At 39.9% G+C, this 22,320-nt stretch overlaps 1 protein-coding gene across 2 annotated transcripts in view; it reads left to right on the top strand.

Moving 5' to 3' along the window:
- Positions 1 to 6,342: 6,342 nt before the first annotated feature.
- Positions 6,343 to 22,320, top strand: part of nxf1.S (nuclear RNA export factor 1 S homeolog) — a 31,140-nt gene continuing 15,162 nt past the window's right edge. Inside the window, 10 exon segments of one of the 2 annotated variants that reach the window (NM_001091506.1) lie at positions 6,343 to 6,378; positions 12,942 to 13,134; positions 13,221 to 13,356; positions 14,871 to 14,954; positions 16,176 to 16,280; positions 16,689 to 16,769; positions 17,080 to 17,149; positions 17,238 to 17,326; positions 19,671 to 19,778; positions 21,217 to 21,326. In NM_001091506.1, the coding sequence (NP_001084975.1) occupies positions 6,351 to 6,378; positions 12,942 to 13,134; positions 13,221 to 13,356; positions 14,871 to 14,954; positions 16,176 to 16,280; positions 16,689 to 16,769; positions 17,080 to 17,149; positions 17,238 to 17,326; positions 19,671 to 19,778; positions 21,217 to 21,326 (1,004 nt within the window). In that variant the 5' untranslated portion in view covers positions 6,343 to 6,350. 2 annotated transcript variants of the gene reach the window in all.

Raw genomic sequence — 22,320 nt, 5'->3', positions numbered from 1 at the left:
TCCATCTCTTTCTTTTTCAAGGCTACTGTTAATACTCTATAATCTGGGAAATGCATCCAGTCAGCATTATTCTCATTGAGACACATGGGCTCACCTTACATAACAAAGAAGAGAGGGTTAGAGCAAGTGCATCAGGTGGACATCTAGTTCTCACCTCATTCACATATGCAGCATCCACATAGTGTTAATGAGCATTGCAGTCATCACAGAAATCGACTAGTACTTGAATTATGTCACACTTGTATTGATGCTCGTCTTATTGGGATTACTTATATAATAAAGGAAGGAGTCTTGTAATCTTCCAACACTTAGGTGTCTGTAAATCTATAAACCTTTGTCTGGGTAAATAAGACAGAATGATTAATGAACAGAAGTTTTTCACTAATAGGTGTTGCAGAAGATTAAAGGTCTGAAACTCTAAACTCACAGGCAGGGAATCCTAGTTACATAATGTAATAATCCTCTTAGACATTACTTCACTTCATCTCGCTATGCCTCCAAAAACATATAATATAAGAACCATGGACAGAGAGTCTGTGCTTCTCTCTGGCTCTTTAAGAACTCGAATTCAACTATTCACCACCTAAAATCTGCCGAATTGCTGTTTAAGTCAGGGATCAATTTGGAGTAGTTTGCAGCCTTCCTGACATTCAAGTTTTTTTCGGAGAAAAAAAACTCTACTCGAGTTTTTTAAATTCGAATCGAATTAGATTCGAGTTTTTGGGTTGATTCAATTCATCCGAGTTTGGAAAATGTGATTTTTTTTAAAAAATTTCGATTGAAATTTGGTTGAATTTCAAATTTATGGCAGTTTAGGGGAGTTTTTAAAAACACACATGAATTCGACCTTTGATAAATGTGCCTCTAAGTCCTGGTGGCATTTGAGGAGGGCTCCTCCCAATGCCAAAGGCGGCTTCTATAGGCAGAAGAGTGAGCCATGACCGTGAGTGAGTTTGACGTTAGATCGTGACACACATCTTTAGGCACCCCAAGTGAATGTATTCACTTACCTGAAACCCCAGGCTGGCGTTCCCATCAGCAGAAAACTGCACCAGCTCGGGATTCTTCCAACGAGCACCACAGAGCGATCCTCTTCCGGCTTCTTCTTTCTTCAAATTTCCCGGGGCAGGCGCATGCGCAGTAGAATAAAAAATAGCAACTTTTTAGTTAAAGTTCGGCTTTTCGCTCTAATGCGCAGCCGCAAGAAGAAAGAAGAAGCCGGAAGAGGATGGCTCCGTGGTGCTCACTGGTATAACCCCGGGCCGGTGCAGTTTTCTGCTGATAGGAGCACCAGCCTGGGGTTTCAGGTAAGTCAATACAATCACTTGGGCTGCCTAACATTTGCACCCTCAAGTGGAAGAAGACTTTCCTTCTCTTTTAAGGCCTGGCAGCATGGATTGGAACTTGATATAGACAGATATTTGATCGATTCTCTGCTGCTAAGACTGAAGTTACACTAGTTGATTTAGCAAGAATAAAACCAGTTTCGTCTTTCATCACTAAAGAAAATATTTATTTTCTCAAATGAGTTGCAGTTAGTTAGGCAGAAATGTCTACCCTAAAGCTGGCCAAAGACACACAGATCCTATCGTACGAATCGAGGCTTCATACGATTTTCGGATCGTGTGTGGAGAGTGCCGACATCTTTTGTCCGGCGGAGATCGGTCGTTTGGTCAGGTTTGATTTTGTCCCGCCGTAGCCCATTGCACATCGTAATTGGATCGTTCGGCCATACGGCCATTAATGAGCATGGCTATATCGGGGAAAGATCCACTCGTTTGCCGATGTGGCCAAACGAGCGGATCTTTGCGTCTATGGCCACCGCTAGTTCTGGCCCTGCCTTATTTGACTAAGCTAATTGGTAACGATTACTTCAGACACAGAAAAAGAAAAAAGTTTGTCTGTCCATGAAGTCTTCAAATAGACAGCTAACAATCTAGGGAACAATATATCTTATCTTAACACATATATTAGGAGACCAACCGTTGCAACAGCTTTCCTCTTAGCAAAGGTTGGATTGCCACTTGTATTTCATCCATTCTGAGATCCTGCTAAAACTCTGTTTCAAACATAAAAAAGGTTTATGCTACATTGAAGCTTTCAGTGTGAATAATATTGCTTTCTGTAGCTTTGTCCACTAAACGAAATATTTTACAAGTACAATATAAGGGGACTTCAGAGACCGTTTAAATAAGTTTGCATCCCTGTCTCTGTTTCATATGTTTGCACTTTTGCTTGTAAGTCGTATTTAATAAGAACTTTCACTTTGTGGGAAAATGGGCTGCATTGCTAATGACAGGATATACCAAGGAGCTTTGGTATTAAAACTGGGCTTAGCTTCTTATAATCCTTTGGAGAAGAGAGAGAGGCACGGGGATCAGACAGGCTGTTTATTGTCTGGGTTATAAATGTTCTGTGTCTCATACACCGAGGAGATATAAGACAAGCCGTAGACCTCTTAGGGTAAGGGCACACGCTAAGATTCAGGGAGATTAAGTCACCCGGGAACAAATTACCTCTTCTTTGGGCGACTAATGTCCCTGAAAAGCCTTCCTGTCGGCTAGAATCGAAATCGCCATCGGGATGGCACTCGGATCAGTTTGTTTTTCGAAGTTGCCCGAAGTTTTCTTGTGGCTAGAACCAACATTCACCAAAGTCAACAAAACACAGGGTTGTACTCAAACAGGATTTTTATATCACATATGGTGGAATGTCCAGTGGTCACACAATTCTGGATCAGAGTATATAACGCAATATTTTCAATATTTCATGTTAACCTTATGGGGGACTCGGTACAAGCTTTACTAAATGATAACTGCAAGGGTTTTACTAACCCAACACAAGCTATTCCCAATCATTTTTATAGCTGCCAAGCAAACTATTGTTAAAGCATGGAACAGTAAAACTATCTCATTCCCAGCTTTTAAGCAAAAAAATAGACTGGATTATGACAAATGAGAAGTTAACCAGTTTATTAAAAGACACTCATGCCAAATTTGTAAAGATTTAGCAACCTTGGCCTGGTACTCAGATCCAGTCTTTACTGTCCTCTTAAACTATAAATTTATTCCTCAGCATAAGAATAACTGTGTTAGATTTCCAATAGCGGCCCTGCGTTATACCAGGCCCAGACTAGTAATCTATGGGTTCTGGCAAATGCCAGATGGGCTGCTGTAAAATGCCATAGAAAGGGACTGTAAAGGCCACTCATCCTGGTGGTCCACGGTCGCTGCACCTCCGGCGGGGACGCCCGTCGCATGGTGTTTCTTCCTTGACGTCCTGCATTACACTGCCTTAGGGAGCGCGCGGCGCGCACTTCTGAGTTTTCTGTGCGCAATCACACTGGCGTGATTGCGTCCTTGCGCAACGGCGCGAAATTCAACTGTTTAAAAGGCGCATTAGGGCTGCAGTACTTTGCCAGTTATAGGTTCATTCCTAGAGAATTCCTGGTGCCTTCTGAGTTTGTGCTTGTCTGATTCTGATACCTGTTGTGACTCCTGCCTGGTTTTTGACGATTCTGACTTCTGTATCCTGACCCCTGCCTGGTAAACGACTCTGCTTATTCCGTATCCCTTCTGATTGATCTCCTGGTTTGACCCTTGCCTGCCTCCGTTTGTACTCTGCCTGCCCCGACTGGCCTGATCTGACTACGCTTTCTGTCTATGCCTTTTACCGTGACCGTCTGCCCAAAAGACTTTGCATTACTGTTGTGCCCCTTTACCCCTCTTAAATAAGACCTGGCGGCATCCGATTAGCCAAGGGCTCCTCCCAAGGTGAAAGGCGGCTGTTAAAGGCGGAAGCAAGAGTCGAGAACAGGGAGCTTAGCATTGGTTCTGAATTTAGGGTGCCGACCGTGACAGGGACTAAGTGTGCTTAGGGTTGCCACTAGGGCTGCCACTTTTGCTGGTGGCTAAACCCGAACACAGAGGACAGGGCAGATCGCATTGGCGATGGAACAGTGATATTGGGATGGGCATGATGACATCAGAGGCAGGCACAATGATGTTGTGGAGTCAATTGCATCATCACTTATATGCAACTGGCTGGATTTCTGTTCAGTTTTCGCAAAGTTTTAAATGGGACAGAAAGTTTTGAAAGGACAGCCCTTTGCAAACTGAGATGTCCATTGCTGGAAAGTGGAAACCCTACGTCTATCTATTGTGCCCGAAGACCAATCCTTTAACTACAGGTCGGGATCTATTATACAGAAATCAGTTATCCAGAAAACTTTGAAATACAGCAATGCTCATTGAGAAAATAGATGTCTTATTTTTTTATTGATTTGCTTATTTCTGTTTCTGTAATAACAAGAAATGAAAGGGATCCTGTCATCGGAAAACATGTTTTTTTTATCAAAACGCATCAGTTAATAGTGCTACTTCAGCAGAATTCTGCACTGAAATCCATTTCTCAAAAGAGCAAACAGATTTTTTTTTTTTTGAAATCTGACATGGGGCTAAACATATTCTCAGTTTCCCAGCTGCCTCCTGTCATGTGACTTGTGCCTGCACTTTAGGAGAGAAATGCTTTCTGGCAGGCTGCTGTTTTTCCTTCTCAATGTAACTGAATGTGTCTCAGTGGGACCTGAATTTTACTATTGAGCGCTGTTCTTAGATCTACCAGGCAGTTGTTATCTTGTGTTAGGGAGCTGCTATCTGGTTACCTTCCCATTGTTCTGTTGTTAGGCTGCTGGGGGTGATATCACTCCAACTTGCAGTACAGCAGTAAAGAGTGACTGAAGTTTATCAGAGCACAAATCACATGACATGGGGCAGCTGGGAAATTGACAATATGTCTAGCCCCATGTCAGATTTCAAAATTGAATATAAAAAAATCTGTTTGCTCTTTTGAGAAATGGATTTCAGTGCAGAATTCTGCTGGAGCTGCAATATTAACGGATTCATTTTGAATTTTTTTTTTTCCCATGACAGTATCCCTTTAACTACACTTGATAATAACTAAGCCATGTCAAGGAGAGTATCTTGGTATTTAATTGGTTTTCATTTATTGGCCAGATTATTGTTCGGGTGTCACAAAGCTGAAAACCGAAGAGAAAGTTGAGACCCGAACAGACCTTAGAAAAACCGAACCGTTCGGGTCAAACCCTAGTTGCCACCTTTTCTGGAAAAAAAATACCGACCTGCCTATATTTTTATGTTTTTTCCTATAAATAAAATTGGCATCAAGCAACATTTTTAGCAGCCAGGCCGGGGGCAGCCCTATGGGCAGAGACACACGTGGAGATTTGGGGAGATTAGTAGCCTGGCAACACATCGCCTCTTCATCAGGCGACTAATCTCCCCGACTGCCTTCCTGCTGGCTGGAATGTAAATTGGCGGCGGGATTGTCACTTGGAATGCTTTGTTTTCCAAACTCGCCCAAAGTTTCCTCATGAGGCAACTTTTTAAAATGAAGTGTTCTGAGTGCCATCCCGCCAGCAATTTAGATTCTATCTGGCGGGAAGGCAGTTGGGGGAGATTAGTCACCCAGTGACAAATCGCCTCTTCTTCGGGCGACTAATCTCCCAGAACTGCCTTCCTGCCGGCTATAATCTAAAGCACCAGTGGGATGGCCCTCGGAGCGCTTTATTTTGTCTCACAAGGAAACCAGACGACTTCAGAAAATGAAGCGCTCCAAGTGCCATCCCGCCAGCAATTTAGATTCTATCCGGCGGGAAGGCAGTTCGGGGAGATTAGTCGCCCAGTGACAAATTGCCTCATCTTCGGGCGACTAATCTACCCTGCCGGCTAGAATTGAAATCGACGGCGGAATGGCACTTGGAGCGCTTCGTTTTCTGAAGTCGCCTGGTTTCCTCGTTTGGCAAAAAGAAGTGTCCGAGTGCGTTCCCTCTGGTGATTTAGATTGTAGCCGTCACAAAGGCAGTTCTGGGAGATTAGTCGCCCGAAGAAGAGGCGATTGGTTCCCGAGCAACTAAATCTGCCCGTGTATCTCCTCTTTTAACTCGTATTGCCAGGGCCTATTTCAAATCCCAGCCCTGTGTTCTACCCACACACTTGTTGTTTCTATTTGTGTGAGACTAGTACAGTGGGTCACACAGGAGCTTGTGTTACTGGGACACACGTCATGTAACTAATGTATCAGGATAAAGTCACACTACAGACGGACAGCTACACATAATCATCTGCTCTCGTATTAATGGGGCCCTTCAGCCCTTTATTTGTCACCAAACGAGCAGCGACCCCCCCCACACAACAACTTTATGTCTAAAAAAAAACCCCGCACTTCCTCTGTTGCCTAGGCGATGCTTTCCCGGAAGTGGGCGGGTCTCCATTAAGGGGAAGTGGCGTCAAACCATCAGAGAGAGAGAGAGAGAGCTGGACACAAAAAAAATGTCGGACGGTGGCAGGTGTTATAGCGGTAAGAGTAAATGTGAAGAGCAGGGTCTGGCTGTTCATCAGTAGTTTATGGCGGTTTGTGTCGGAGATCAGTTTCTACTTGTTTCCCAACGACACGGGCTGGCGAGTAGCGGCTTGAGTGGCCTGGGCTTTTATACACAGCGGGGTATAGTCATTATATTTTATATTTATATCGTTCTACTGTCAGGCAGTGTCCTGAGTCACAAGTCCCTGTACAAGTGTCTGTGTGAGGCCTCAGTATTCTCCTCTCATAAAGTCTTTTTCTCTCAGCCCTGCTGTGTTTTGTAGCCCCTCCTCTTGTAACAAATCCCACGTGTTGTTTTCTCTCCTCCTCAGTCATTGGGGCTCATTTATCAACACTGGGCAGATTTGCCCGTGGGCAGTTACCTATAGCAACCAATCAGTGAGTAGCTTTTTAAAGCCAGCCGCAAGTAGAACAGTGAATGCAGCAATCTGATTGGTTGCCATGGGTTACTGCCAAATTTGCCCAGTGTTGATAAATGATCCCCCACTGTCAGCTCTAATGTACAAAATCAGCGCAACAGTCGCCCAAATATAACCCAATATGTGCAGTGAGAAATAAATCTAATAAATGAATATATGGGAAAATGTGACTTTATTACATTTTCACTGTTTCCCAAATTTTGCCATGAAGTAAAATGGGAGAGATTGGGCCGTCACCAGGGGGGTAAGTAGAGAGGGGGCCCAGGAGGTATAGGGGTCCCTAATACAAATACAATTTCATTAAATATTGGTCAAACAGCTCAACCTCTAGACATTTTGGTGGTTTTTGCCCCAAAATTGTCTGAAATGGAGGAAAGTGAGTGGAAAAAGTGAGAATGCTTAAGAGTGACGGGAGACTGGGGTACAGAGGCCAAAATGTGGGAACTGCCGACTTCTACACAAGTCAGTCCCATTGCATGCTGGGTATTGTAGTCTTACATTCAACTTGCCACAAAAACCACATTACCCAACATGCACTGGGACACACAGGCTTGGCACATTAGGGCAACGAAAACATTGACTGGTTTCCAACCAAAGGCCCAAAAGTAGCCCAAATCTGTACCTTGACTAGTTTGTACTTTCAAAACCAGTCTGGGCTTTGAATTAGTAGCCCAATTTGGCTGGGAAACCACCAGTTCCCCCAGTAGCTCCCCTTTAGCAGTAAAGATCTGTGTCTCCAAAGATGCCCCAGTAGCTCCCCATCTTCTTTTCTGCTGATTCACTGATTCACATGCTCTGTGCTGCTGTCACTTACTGAGCTTAGGGAGCCACTCACAATATACAGTACACATAGAATAGAAATGTCACAATATAAGGCTGATTAGTAATTAATACACATAATTACTACATGGCAGCACAGAAACCAGTGCAATTAGCATCAGAATTGAATAATCAGCAAACCTGTAGCATCAGCTTATATTACAGCCAGGGAAGCTCATTTTCTGCTGCTGGATAATTAGTGACGAGCCCTAAGCTTAGCTTCTCAACAGCCAATCAGAGCCCACTGAGCATGTGAGTGTCACAGACACTTTCCAAGATGGTGACCCCCTGTGACAAGTTTGAAGTCCTGGATCATTGCTGCTATTGACAAGCTCAAACTTTAGCCTCGTGCAATAAGTTCACTATAGAAAATAGGACATTTCTACCCATATTCATTTTTAGGGTTTAGTTCTCCTTTAACTCTACTAGAAATTATGTAACCATTAAATAGTCTAATAGGTTTGTTTTGCTAATTATATTGATTTATGCAGCTTCATTATCATCAAGTACAAGCTGCTCACAGGTAATTTCAGACATAAAGGAAATTCGAATTCTTTCTTTAAAAGGGACTGTATTGGAGAAGATGGTTTTCACATAATTCAGAACTTTCTGGATAAGGGATCTAATAAGGTATCATGAATTGCTCGGTTTTAGTGGCTATTGAAGGTGTTGTTCTAACTGTGTTTGATTTTAAACCAGTAAGGTTATTTTTAGTGACCTGGAAAACTGTATTCCATTATCCAGTCTATTTAATCATTTACATTTCGGTTCAGGTGATACTTCCCAGCCAGGTATTACATGCGGCATTTGCAAGGGAACTACATTGACGCTACTTTTTATTGCTTCATTTAATTGTACATGGACAGAGCAGTTGATCCAGAAGCATTCAGTGTGAATCATATAGCAGAAATGGTATAAGAACATAGTATAACCATAATAGAAGTTGTTTTCTATGGAACTTAAAGGGCTTGTTCACCTTTGAGTTAACTGTTAGTATGATGTAGAGATTGGAACAATGTGCAATTTGTTTTCATCTTTTATTATTTGTGGCTTTTAAGTTATTTAGCTTTTTTATTCAGCAGCTGTCTAGTTTGCAATTGCAGCAATCTGGTAACTAAGGCCCACATTTCCCTAGCAACCATGCATTGATTTGAATAAGACACTGGAATATGAATAGGAGAATTCTGCATAGAAAGATGAGGAATAAAAAGTAAACCTTCATTGTCAGGAACATTTGTATTGAATTGACAACAATGCAGATACCTGTGTCAGCTCATTAATATCATTACTCCCCAGGCTTTAGGCTGATAGAACACTAGGATATTAGTTGTTGCCATAGTAAATCTGCGCCACTTCTGCTCACTAATCTCCTGACAATGCTTTTCTACTGGCACTAATGTAAATCCCCAGCAGGGAAAATACACTTCAGGTTTCTCAACTTGCCCAAAGATTTACATTATTGCCAGTGGGAAAGAAGGATTTATTACGGGTGACAAAATGTCCCATTTACCAAGACCCTTAAAGGGATACTGTCATGGGAAAAATGTTTGTTCCCAAAACACATCAGTAATAGTGCTGCTCCAGCAGAATTCTGCACTGAAATCCAGTTCTCAAACAGATTTTTTTTATATTTAATTTTGAAATTTGACATGGGGCTAGACATATTAGGCAGTTTCTACTCAATGTAACTGAATGTGTCTCAGTGGGACCTGGATTTTACTATAGAGTGCTGTTCTTTGATCTACCAGGGAGCTGTTATCTTGTGTTAAGCTGGCCATAGATGTTGAGATTTTTAAAAGATCAGATCCTCATACGATTTTTCTCGGAACGATCGTACGAATTGTCCATCAACTAAAAAGACCAACTTGTTAGGAAAACAAAGGGGAGCTGCCTGCTTGGCCCTGCAAACATAGATACATTGCACTGGGACCGACAAAGATTTTTTAACCTGGCCGATTCATTTCCTGACGGCTGAAAAATCGTAAGATGGTCGATCGTCCGAATCCCACTAACCGTACGATAATTTCGAAGGATTGGTCGGACTTCCCTAAAATCGGTCGTTCGGCAAGAAGAATCGTTGCGTCTATGGGGAGCTTTAGGGAGCTGCTATCTGGTTACCTTCCAATTATTCTGTTGTTAGGCTACTGGGGGGTGATATAACTGCAATTTGCAGTACAGCAGTAAAGAGAGACTGAAGGTTATCAGAGCACAAGTCACATGACTGAGGGCAGCTGGGAAACTGACAATATGTCTAGCCCCATGTCAGATTTCAGAATTAAATTTAAAAAAAATCTGCTCTTTTGAGAAATGGATTTTAGTGCAGAATTCTGCTGGAGCAGCACTCTGTGTTTTGGAAAAAAAACATGTTTTCCCATGACAGTGTCCCTGAACAGTATCCAAGCTCAGTTTTGCTAAATAAAACGGTTCTATTTGGCCTCATGACTCTGATTTGCTCAGCCAGTAGCGTGTGCTCCTGAGATAATGAACATTGTTTCTATATTGTTTAGCAGCAGTGTTAAATTCGCTGGAACGCTAGAAACTAATCTGATAATCCTGCTTTTCAGGGCCAGTAGTACCAGCACAAAGTGAAAAAGATCAATTTGAAAAGACATAGCCCAGTTCAATACTTGTACAAACAAACCCCCCACCTGTTCCAGTTGCGTCTGTTTGTTATGGCGACCTATAAAGTTATTTAATTGGGTGAAATGTTTAGGGCCTGGAATTTTCTCTATAAGGAATCTTTGTGTAAATTGAACCAACAGGGCCACAGTCTACTGAAAAACAGGGCAATCGCATGCTGGACAATTTTGGGCACATACCCCATCTTTAAATATTCTGCAGCTGATCCTAATCTTGAAGCTGCCCAATGTGTTGTTCCCCTTAAACATTAACCCCTATATATAACTAAAGGCACAACTTTTCCCCTGGATAATAACCAATAGCAACCAATAAGATGCTTCCATTTAAACAGGTGACCAGTAAATGCTACCTGCTGATTGGTTGCTATGGGTGATGAGAAGTGTAGCAAACTTTGCTCCTGATATTACATAGCCCCCTAAAAGTTCAGTTCAATATTCCTTATCTTGGCTTAGTTCACATCAAATACATTGTACTGAGCGAAAACTATTCAAAAATTGTAATTAAAAGTTACACATGCTTAAAGGGGTGGCTCACCTTTCTGTTAACTTTTAGTATGTTATATTATAGTTATTATATATTATAGTATTCTAATGAACGTTTCAATTGGTTGTCATTACTTATTTTTTATCGTTTTTTTTTTTTAAATTTAATTTGTCTTTTTCTTCCGACTCTTTCCAGCTTTCAAATGGGGGTCACTGACCCCATCTAAAAACAAATGCTCTGTAAGGCTACACATTTAATGTTACTGCTACTTTTTATTATTTGTCTTTCTATTCAAGCCATCGCCTATTCATTTTCCAGTCTCTTATTCAAATCTGTGCATGGTTGCTAGGGAAATTTGGACCCTGGCAACCAGATGGCTGAAAATGCAAACTGGAGAGCTGGTGAAAAGGGCAAAATAGCTCAAAAACTACAAATATTAAAAAATAAAAGCCAATTGCAAATTGTCTCAGAATATCCCTCTCTGCATCATACTAACAGTTCATTTGAAGGTGAACAACCCCTTTAATGTGCTAAGTAGCATAAAGTTAGTAAGTTAGAAAATAAATATATAGGCACCCCTCCTTAACAAATGGAATATAACCAAAAGCATAATGAATGTAACCAAAGGCTGCAGCGAAGGTGATTTATACTCGTTACAATCAAACTTCAGAGTGGCTGCTGTGGGGATTGTTGTTCACCTGTGATGCAGTGACTGCAGTTATTCAACACCCTGAATAAAGTGAATATTTTATTATAGGAATTTTGAGAAACGTACCTATGAAGTACAGGTGCATAAGCCAAAATGAATTCGAAAAATAATTTATATGAATCCCTTTATATAATTAGCTCTTTATTAGGTATCAAGTTTTAAAATGTCCTTTGTGTGGACGTGTTTTTTTTTTTTTTTATCAGTATGAATTTTAACCCATTTTTGAAAGGTTACATTTTTAGTTAAGAATAAATGATGGGGCTGCAAATAAGTTATTCTGGAACCAACCAAAGAAATGCCTTGTGTTCGGCACAAAATACTTGTACTGGAGATTCAGAACAGACATTGAGTTCATAGAATTCGCTAATGTTCACAGGCCCCAGCAGTAATAATGATAAAAATCTTCCACAAATATAGGACCTGTTATCCAGAATTCTTGGGACCTGAGGTTTACAGGATAATGGATCTTTCAGTAATTTGGAACTTCTTACTAGGGATGCACCGAATCCACTATTTTGGATTCGGCCGAACCCCCGAACCCTTCACAAAAGATTCGGCTGAATACCGAACCGAATCCGAACATATGCAAATTAGGGGTGGGAAGGGGAAAACATTTTTTACTTCCTTGTTTTGTGCCAAAAAGTCACACGATTTCCCTCCCCACCCCTAATTTGCATATACAAATTAGGATTCAGATTCGGTTCGGCCGGGCAGAAGGATTCGGCCGAATCCGAATCCTGCTTAAAAAGGCCGAATCCTGGCCGAATCCCGAACCAAATCCTGGATTTGGTGCATCCCTACTTCTTACCCTAAAGCTGGCCATAGATGTAAAGATTTTTAAAAGATGTTTTAGTTAATCGTTAGACCACGATTATCTCGAAACAATCATTTAAATGTATGATTTGTCCATCAACTTAAAAGACAATTTCAGGCGATATTACCAGGAAAACCAAGGGGAGCTGCCTGCTTGTCCCTGAAAACATACATACATTGCACTGGGACCGATAAAGATTTTTTAACCTGGCCGAAAATTTCCTGACAGACGTCGGACAAAAAATCGTAAGATGTTCGATTCCCACTAACTACACAATAATTTTACGGATTGGTTGGATTTCGCTAAAATCATTGCGTCTATGAGGACCTTAAATCTACTAGAAAATTGTGTAAAAAATAAACCCAATAGGCTGGTTTTGCTTCCAATAAGGATTAATTAAATCTTCATTGGGATCAGGTACAAGCGACTGTTTTATTATAACAGAGAAAAAGAAAATAATTTGTAAAGATTTGGATTATTTGATTATAATAGGGTCTATGGGAGACAGCTTTTCCGTAATTCAGATCTTTCTGGATAACTGGTTTCCAAATAACGGATACCATACCTGTTCTATCCTGTCATTGTCTCTGAACTTGCAATAGGTGCTGCTGACCATGTTACTGGATATTTATCAATTTGTTTTTTGCTTTCATAGACCACGATGATCATTATGGAGGGGGTTTCTTCGTGAAAAAACGGAAAGGGCGCGGTCCATTCGTGGGCAAGATGTACAGTGAAGGTCCCCATAAATATCGAAACAAGGGGGGCTATGGACCTTATCCCCGTTCTCGTCTTGAGGAAGATGATGGGGATGTGGGTGAATCATATGAATCGTCCCATCATAGATTGTGAGTATTTTTCTGAAAAAGCAAGCCTAATTATCTATGTTCTTAATGAATCTAAGGATGGAAACCTATTATTAATCTTTTTGCAGTATGCCATATGGTCGTGGTGGTAAAAGAAGTCATGAGAAAAGGGACAAGAAGAAATTTGGTGGCTTTCACAGAGACCCTCCGCACCAGGGCAGAGCAAAGTATAACGAGGGCTGGAAATCATGGTACAAGGTCACGGTAAGATGTTTCCTCGCAGACTCTTGTATTTAGTACATTTACATTATACAAACGCCTTACATACATGTTCTAAATGTCAAATTTCATCATTTTTAAATTGGATTTAAACATAGTAACATGGTAAGTTAGGTAGGTTGAAAAAAGACACACGTCTACCTTTTAACTCTATTTTAACCTGCCTAAGTGCCGGTCGAACCAGAGGAAGGTAAAATAAACCCATTTGAACCTCTCCAATTTGCCTCAGAGGGGGAAAAATTCCTATTTAACTCAAAAATGGCAATGGGACCAGTCCCTGGATCAACTTGTACTATGAGCTATCTCCCATATCCCTGTATTCCCTCACTTGCTAAACACCATCCAATCCTTCCTTGTACCTATCTAATGTATCAGTCTGTACCCCTGATTCACTTCCCAGCTCTCCCTGTAACACTCCTTTCCCTCCTCTAATCTCATTGGCTCCCTCCTGTCTGCTGGGAGGAGCTACTGGTGAATAAAGCATCCGACCCTTCCTTGTACCTATCTAATGTATCAGCCTGTACCACTGATTCACTTCCCAGCTTTCCCTGTAACACCCCTTTCCCTCCTCTAATCTCATTGGCTCCCTCCTGTCTGCTGGGAGGAGCTACTGGTGAATAAAGCATCCGACCCTTCCTTGTACCTATCTTATGTATCAGCCTGTACCACTGATTCAGGGAGACAATTGAACATCTTCACAGCTCTCACTGTAACAAACCCCTTCCCAATATTTAGCAGGAACCTCCTTTCTTCTAATCGGAATGGGTGACCTCTTGTCAGCTGGAAAGACCTACTGATAAATAAAGCATTCCAGAGATTATTAAAAGATCCCCTTATATATTTATACTAGGGATGCTCTGAATCCAGGATTTGGCCTTTCAGCAGGATTCGGCCGAATCCTTCTGCCCGGCTGAACCGAATCCGGCAGGGCAGGGGAAATGCGTGATTTTTTGTCACAAATTTTTTTTTCCCTTCCCACCGCTAATTTGCATATGCAAATTAGGATTTGGATTTGGATTCAGTTTGGTCTTCGGCTGAATCTGTTGTGAAGGATTCAGAGGTTCGGTTGAATCCAAAATAGTGGATTCGGTGCTTCCCTAATTTATGCATCGTTATCATATCACCCATTAAAGGAGAAACAAACAATACTAGAAAAAAAATCCTGCCATGGGGTATGGTTTTTTTCTAGTACGGGTCTGTTCCTCCTTTAAACAACATTAAGGGGATGAGATTGCTTACGTACAAAGCATTGTGCATAATGGAGTTGTTCTAGAAGATACTGTCCTACATGTGGTGCTTACCGTTGTTTGGAAAGCACATATGATCACCTCTTATATCTTCAATTAAAATGTCAATACAGAAACCAACTATGAAAGAGTTCCTGAGTGTCCTGTGATACGCACGTTAATGCAGTAATATTGTCCATTGCTTTTTCAATAGATTGTAAAACCTCACAGTATTAAGTTTGATTTTGCCTGACGCCCCCTAATTCCTACTAGATACCACATGGCAAGAAGTATGACAAGTTCTGGTTACTCGACACGTTGCAAGATGTCTGCCCTGTTCCCTTTACTCCAGTCCAGGTAGGACTCTTTTTCTACAACCTACATACTTTGTTGCCTTTAGAGTCTCTAAATGAAGTTAAGGGAGGCAGCGTCATGCAAGTTACAAGAAATGGGCAGTGTAGCAACATACTACACTAAGGGGCCGATTCACTAACTTCGAGTGAAGGATTCGAAGTAAAAAAACTTCGAATTTCGAAGGTTTTTTTGGGCTACTTCGACCATCGAATGGGCTACTTCGACCTTCGACTACGACTTCGAATCGAAGGATTCGAAGTAAAAATCGTTCGACCATTCGATAGTCGAAGTACTGTCTCTTAAAAAAAAATCTTCGACCCCCTAGTTCGCCATCTAAAAGCTACCGAAGTCAATGTTAGCCTATGGGGAAGGTCCCCATAGGTTGGCTAACTTTTTTTGATCGAAGGATATTCCTTCGATCGTTGGATTTAAATCCTTTGAATCGTTCGATTCAAAGGATTTAATCGTTCAATTGAAGGAATAATCCTTCGATCATACGATCGCACTATCTGCGCTAAATCCTTCGACTTCGATATTCAAAGTCGAAGGATTTCAATTCCCAGTCGAATATCGAGGGTTAATTAACCCTCGATATTCAACCCTTAGTGAATCAGCCCCTAAGTATGAAGTTGATGTAAACTGCAGCTTTATAAGTAGATGTCTGTTCCCATATGGCATGTAGGGTTGCCACCTGTAGGGTAAAAATGATGGCTGAACCCAATGATTTTAATTTGGAAAAAAGTTAAATATATAGGAAGGCCGGTATTGTTTTCCAGAAAAGGTGGCGACCCTAATGGCATGTGATTGTGTCTTTACCACAGCAATTTTACATGGCAAAACAGTCTCCTTTCAGATAATAGAAAATTGACCCTTGGGAGGCCCCACACCCAGTTATGTAGCAAATTAAGACATTGTGCTGGTGAGTTTTCCTGTTTACTGGGAAACGTTGCCAACATCAACATCCCTGCTACTAAACCAGTGGATACTGAGCCTAGAGCAGATCTTTTCACTGGATATCTGCTCCCTTCAATCAACAATTACTACCTCTAGATCAGAGTTTCCAGGCTCCATCTCCCAAGTGAAGCTGATGTTGGTACTCAGGACAAATACTAATCAAGGAGAGATTTTGAGAATCCTGCTAACTCAATGTCCTATCAAAGTAATACACAACTTGTGGGAAGACAATAAAATAATTATTGGCATGTGTTTCCCCCCCCGTAATAGTTTCATACTGACCATTCCCGGGCTCATTTCTATGTTGACAACTCTGCGGCTGGAAAAGCCTTAAAGCAAATATCTAGGACAATCACAGACCGAGACAACTTCAAGGTAAGTATTTAAGTGTTTAGACATTACTATAACCAATTCAAAAACAATGGAAATAAAGTCCAGAGAATGCTAGAGAATGTTATTTTGTTGCATAGACAACAAATAATATATACACAATTTTAGGCGCAAAAACAAAAAAAAAACAACAATGTAGGTTGCACAAAAATGAATGAAAATCGCTCTAAGTAGGGGTCTGAAATTCTATCTTGATAATTCTGTTATACAAATAAAAAGGAAAGAATAAAAAAACATGAAGCAACAACTTAGAGAGGCATTAGCCGTTTCTAAGTTTGACTTGTAGATCATTGTGTTGCAAAATGTTATTCTAAGGTTGAGGGAAAATGGTTCTAAATCACAAATTTTCCTAATGTTTTAGTTTCTAAGTTTTGTTTCATTCCCTAATTACAGGTCACAATTTTAACACGGCCGTGTCCTCCTCCTCAGAGCTTGGCAAAGGAGCTGAACGATGAAGAAATAGAACATTTTAAGGTATGCATCACTAATACCATTGATAGCTTTAGTTGAAATTATTGTTTTGATGTTGTTTTTTTAAACTCAGACTTTGCTAGCACTTATTTGCAAAAATGGATAAGACTAAGCTTTTGGATATAACATTATCATATGTATATAATGTAACTCCTTTTATAAGCCCTGTCTTGGGTGTGTTTTTTTAGACTCATTTTTATATAAAATAGATTTCATTTCTAACAGGAAATAACTCCTTTAAGCTTATGTATAGATTTAAGAATGGCTCTGAATAATTGTGTGCTTTCTTTTTTTTTTTTGTTTTCTTTGCTAGAACTGTATGCAGAAGAGATATGATGGTGCTAATCAAGCCATGGATATGAAGGCTGTGCGGAGTGACCCTGGTAAAGCCCCTCTAACAGCCTGTTAATACCCACTTTGACTATCCTTAACCTTAAGCAGCAGCTCATTGTATTCATCTCTCTCGCCTAGATTTAGTTGCCAATAAAGTAGATGTAATCCTGAACAGAAAATGTTACATGACAACAATGTTGCAGATAATTGAGGATAATGTACCTGAGGTAGGCCATTTTTATATTTCACAGTATTGACCTTACAATAAATATGATTTCAAAGGCGCAACACCTCTATATTAAAGGAACAGTAACACCAAAAACTGAAAGCCCTGCACTGGTAAAACTGGTGTGTTTGCTTCAGAAACACTACTATAGTTTATATAAACAAGCTGTTGAGTAGCAATGGCTGAAATTGAAAAACAGCTATATGGCACAGGATAAATAATGGATAACAGATAGCATTACGTTCTACAGAGCTTATCTACCATCTGCTGTGTAACTTGAGCCTTTTCTCCTTTGAATGGCTGTCCCCATTTCTATACAGCAGCTTATTTATATAAACAATTCTTCTGAATTCTTTCTGAAGCAAACACAGCAGTTTTACTAGTGCAGGGCAACAGTGCATTATATTTTCATTACTTTAAAACTATTTCATTTTTTGATGTTACTGGTCCTTTAAGTTGTGTAGTTTGAGGGGCAAAGATTTTTTTCTCTAAACCCTAGCAACTACTCTTTGTTTACATTCCTTATTCTTACCACACTACTGAATAACCACTATGTAATTTCTAGCATGCCTAATACTATTATTCCACAAGAACTGCTCTGTGCACAGCAAAATTAAACAGTAAATGTAATTCTTCTAGGGCAGTGCTGTCAGACAAGTTTCAGCCCCCGGTTCCACAGAAGTTGGACAGCACTGTTCTAGGGCAAGGAAAGTGAAAACCCTTGCAACTGTCATTTTAATAAGGTTTAAAGGAATTTACATCATTTTAACTGTTTCAATATGAGTTTCACACTTTATTTTCAGTGCCAGGCAAAAATGTTGTGCTTTTTTTTTTTTTTTTTTTTACTTTGAAGACATTTCAAACATCTGGTTTACCTAGCAGTGATATATGTTATTTTTTCAGGGCAACCTAAACTTTCTAAGTTTGTATAATTTCACCTACAGTGTGTAACAAGATATGCTACTTGCTACTAAGCTACTTGCTACTTGCTACTAAGCTAAGTAGCTGTTTTTATGACGTTTCTGAAACTCCTATTAAGGCAAACTTTACATCATCTTCTCTCCTACATATTTTTAGGTACTAAGTAAAGCCATAAATATTAATGGTAAGGGTCTTCTGAACAGTTTACAACATGTCGAGAACCCAAAAGGTACCCTGTACATAAAAAAAAAAATGGTGTCTTTTCAGTTACTGCAAGAACACATGCCAGTCCCAACCAGATAGTTATAGCATTTTTAAATAAAAATTTGAATTATACATGCAATAAATACATTTTACCAAATTAGATGAAAATTTCCCCATGCTCCGATTTTAGCGATTTTTAATAGCACTAGGATTTTCCCAATAAATGTGGTTTCTCTATGAAAAAGATCGACTATATTATCCCTTTCATTTCAGAAAGTGTAGGAAATAATGTTTTACCTTTAGTACAAAAGCAAACTTCTCAATACAGTAATATAAAAATGTTTGTTTACATGCTATGTTTTTGTGTTTGTATGTGCAAAAGACCATATACACAGGTATGGGATCCAGAAACCCATTATCTAGAATGCTCCAAATTATGGAAAGGCTGTCTCCCATAGACTCCATTATAATAAAATAATCCAAATTTTTTTTCTCTGTAGTAATTAAACAGTATATTGTACTTGAACCAAACTAAGATATAATTAATCCTTATTGGAATCAAAACCAGCCTATTGGGTTTATTTCATGTTTACATGATTTTCTAGTAGAGTTAGGGCAGAGACACATGGGAAGATTCGAGGCATTTTAGTCACCCGGCGACTAATCGCCTCTTCTTCGGGCGACTGATCTCCCCGGAAAGCCTTCCGCCGGCTAGAATGTAAATCCCTGGCGGGATGGCACTCAGAGTGCTTTATTTTCTGGTTTTGCCCGACGTTTACTTGTGAGGCAACTTTGGAAAACGAAGCACCCGGAGTGTCATCCCGCCAGCGATTTACATTCTAGCCGGCGGGAAGGCTTTTCGGGGAAATTAGTCGCCGGGCAACTAAATCTCCCTGAATCTTCGCTTCTGTCTCTCCCCTTAAGGTATAAAGATCCAAATTACTGAAAGATCAGGGAAAACCCCAGGTCTCAAGCATTCTGGACAACAGGTCCCATACCTGCATGTAATACTGTAAAAAGTATACCACCGGGTGGAAGATTCAGGAGGAAGAAAATAGGGCTGTAAATGATAGAAAATATTGAGGGTGTTGATGGGGGGGGGACATATGTTGTTGTGACAACAGCAGAAAGATTTTTCAGGTTAGTATTGCCTTTGTACACAATATTTACTCATGAGCTTTTTTTCTTTTTCCTCCTTACTCTGTTCTCCATTACTATAGCTACTTTCCCTGGATATCAGCAACAACAAACTCTTCAAACTAGATGATTTAGCAGAGATTACACTTAAAGCCCCCAATCTAAAGATCCTAAAACTGTCAGAGAACATGGTGAGTGTTTTAGCATGCGCCATGCAATGATTGTTGAACCAATCCTGAAATGTGGCGGCTGGATTGACCTTTGAATTCTACTGTTATCGGCAGCCGACCTGTCCAAACGACCAATCTCCGCCGGACCAAAAACATGTCTGGATTCACCACACCCGGTCCGAAAATCGTACGAATCCTCGATTCATACGATCAGATCTTTGCATCTATGGCCAGCTTAAATCTTAACAGATATCACTACCTCATTTTCAAGTGTTAGTATTACTTAAAGGGGTGGTTCACCGTTCAGTAAAATTTTAGTATATTATAGAATGGCAAATTCTAATCATCTTTTGAATTGGTCTTCATTATTTCTTTATTTTTTACAGTTTTTCAATTATTTGCCTTCTTCTAACTCTTTCCAGATTTCAAATGGGGTTCACTGACCCCATCTAAAAAAAACCACATGCTCTGTAAGGCTAAAATGTATCGTTAATGCTACTTTTTATTACTCAGGCCTCTCCTATTCATATTCCAGTCTTGTATTCAAATCAATGCATGGTTGCTAGGGGAATTTGGACACTGGCAACCAGATTGTTTAAAATTGCAAGCTGGAGAGCTGCTGAATAAAAAGTTAAATAAGTAAAAAATCCCCAAATAATAAAAAATGAAAACCAATTGCAAATTGTCTCAAAATATCACTCTCTACATAATACTAAAAGTTAATTTAAAGGTGAACCATCCCTTTCAGTTCAATTGTTTTCAGTTAACCAGGAATAGACTTTTTTTCAATTAATTTCTATTTTTTATTCTTTACAGTTTTTTCAAAATGTAAGTTTTAAAGTTTAACGTCCCTGTCTCCTCTGGCAGCTCAGTAATTCAGGTGTCGACTAAACTGTTACAATTTTACAACATTTAGTTTTTCAGCAGCATATCTTGAGTATTAACAACTATTGCATAAAAACTGCCTTTAATGAAACCTATGGATTTAGCTCAGCAGGAATAAAGATAAGAAATGTATCAACTAAATGTATCAATTTAAAAGGTCGGCGACCCCCCACCCTTCCAGAGCTGCTTTAGAAGGTGAAAAATTAGATGTTACACTTCAATATTAGAATAACGGTCACACATAGAAAATAGAAAGTAATTGGAAAAAGTCTTCTGAAACCAACTGAACTGAAAAAAGTGTTGGAAGGTGAACAACCCCTTTAAGAACCACTAACACCAAAAAATTGTATTGTTTTGAAGATGTAAAGACGGGTTTCAGAGGCAGTTTCCAGATCAGAGTTATTTGGTTTTGTTGTTATAGGTGTCTCAGTTACCTAATTGCCTAATAAAAATGAAACTTGAATAATGTGCTTAAATATAAATTCAATTTGAAATACAAAGATTTCCTTAATTGCTAGTAAAGATGACTGTTTTAGAAGATAAGAAGGTTTGATTTCAAATGCATATTTTTCAGATAAAAAGTGATCTTGAACTGAATAAACTAAAAGGTCTGAAGCTGGAGGAGCTGTGGTTAGAGGGAAACCCATTTTGTGATTCCTTCAGAGACCAGACCAGTTACATCAGGTCAGTTGATGGATCTTTGTGGAAAGCACATGGGAAGGAGGCTTATTTATTATTAATCACTGGTTTTGCAAATTAATCAAATGACACTTCCTGTGATTCTGAAATAGTTGGAGAGTGGGATTGAGAGGATTGGATATCCCATTTAGATGTTTATAGCATATATTTTATGTTTGCGTTTAAGTGGACCAGTCACCCAATAGAAGTATAATAGAAGTCCTTTTCAAATTAAACATGAAATACAATTTTTTTATTAAAGCAGGTATAGCTGTTGTAAGCTCATTTAAAAACCTCAGCTGTCAATCAAATATTGTCCCTCCTCTATGCCTTCACCAATTACTTTCACTTTCCATTCAGCACTTCCTACATGTCACTGCTCTCCCCACATTCCCCCCAATCTCTTCACCATTTAATTGTGTAACCAGGACATGGGGATGGACATCAGGTCCCCCATTCTGGTGCACAAACGATTCTGAGATGATACAAGACTTGTCTTAATAAGTGTCTGCAAAATGGTTCCCAGACTGAAGCAAACAAGATTCAGATAATTTATACAGTGCAATTAAAGTTCATTTTGCTTGACTAATGGGATAAAATAGGATTTTGAATAATTTTTAGGGGTGACGGGTCCCCTTTAACAGCCATTAGAGGAAGATTTGCAGAAATGCATTTAAATTGATACTGACACATTCCTATAAAAATCATAAGAACGTGTCTGTATCAAAGAGGTGCTGCAATCTAATCATTTACCTCCAAAAGCTGCCCCAGCCCTGTAAATCTTTATGAAGCCTCTGACATTGCTAATGGTTCTTCTGTGGTTGTTTTATTCACGCTGGGCTGGGGTCGGAGTGATCCTGCCATTGGCTGAAGTCCTGTTTTCATTTGTAGCAAGCCCATGGAAGGATCACTCCGACCCCAGCCCAGCGTGACTAAAACAACCACATAAGAACCATTAGCAGTGTCAGAGGGTTGGCTTCACAAAGGTTTACGGTGTTGG

This window comes from Xenopus laevis, chromosome 4S (assembly GCF_017654675.1).
Source record: "Xenopus laevis strain J_2021 chromosome 4S, Xenopus_laevis_v10.1, whole genome shotgun sequence".
NCBI classification, from domain to species: Eukaryota; Metazoa; Chordata; class Amphibia; order Anura; family Pipidae; genus Xenopus; species Xenopus laevis.
Note: the sequence above shows the minus strand (reverse complement) of the source record. Positions and strands in the feature narration are given on the sequence as shown.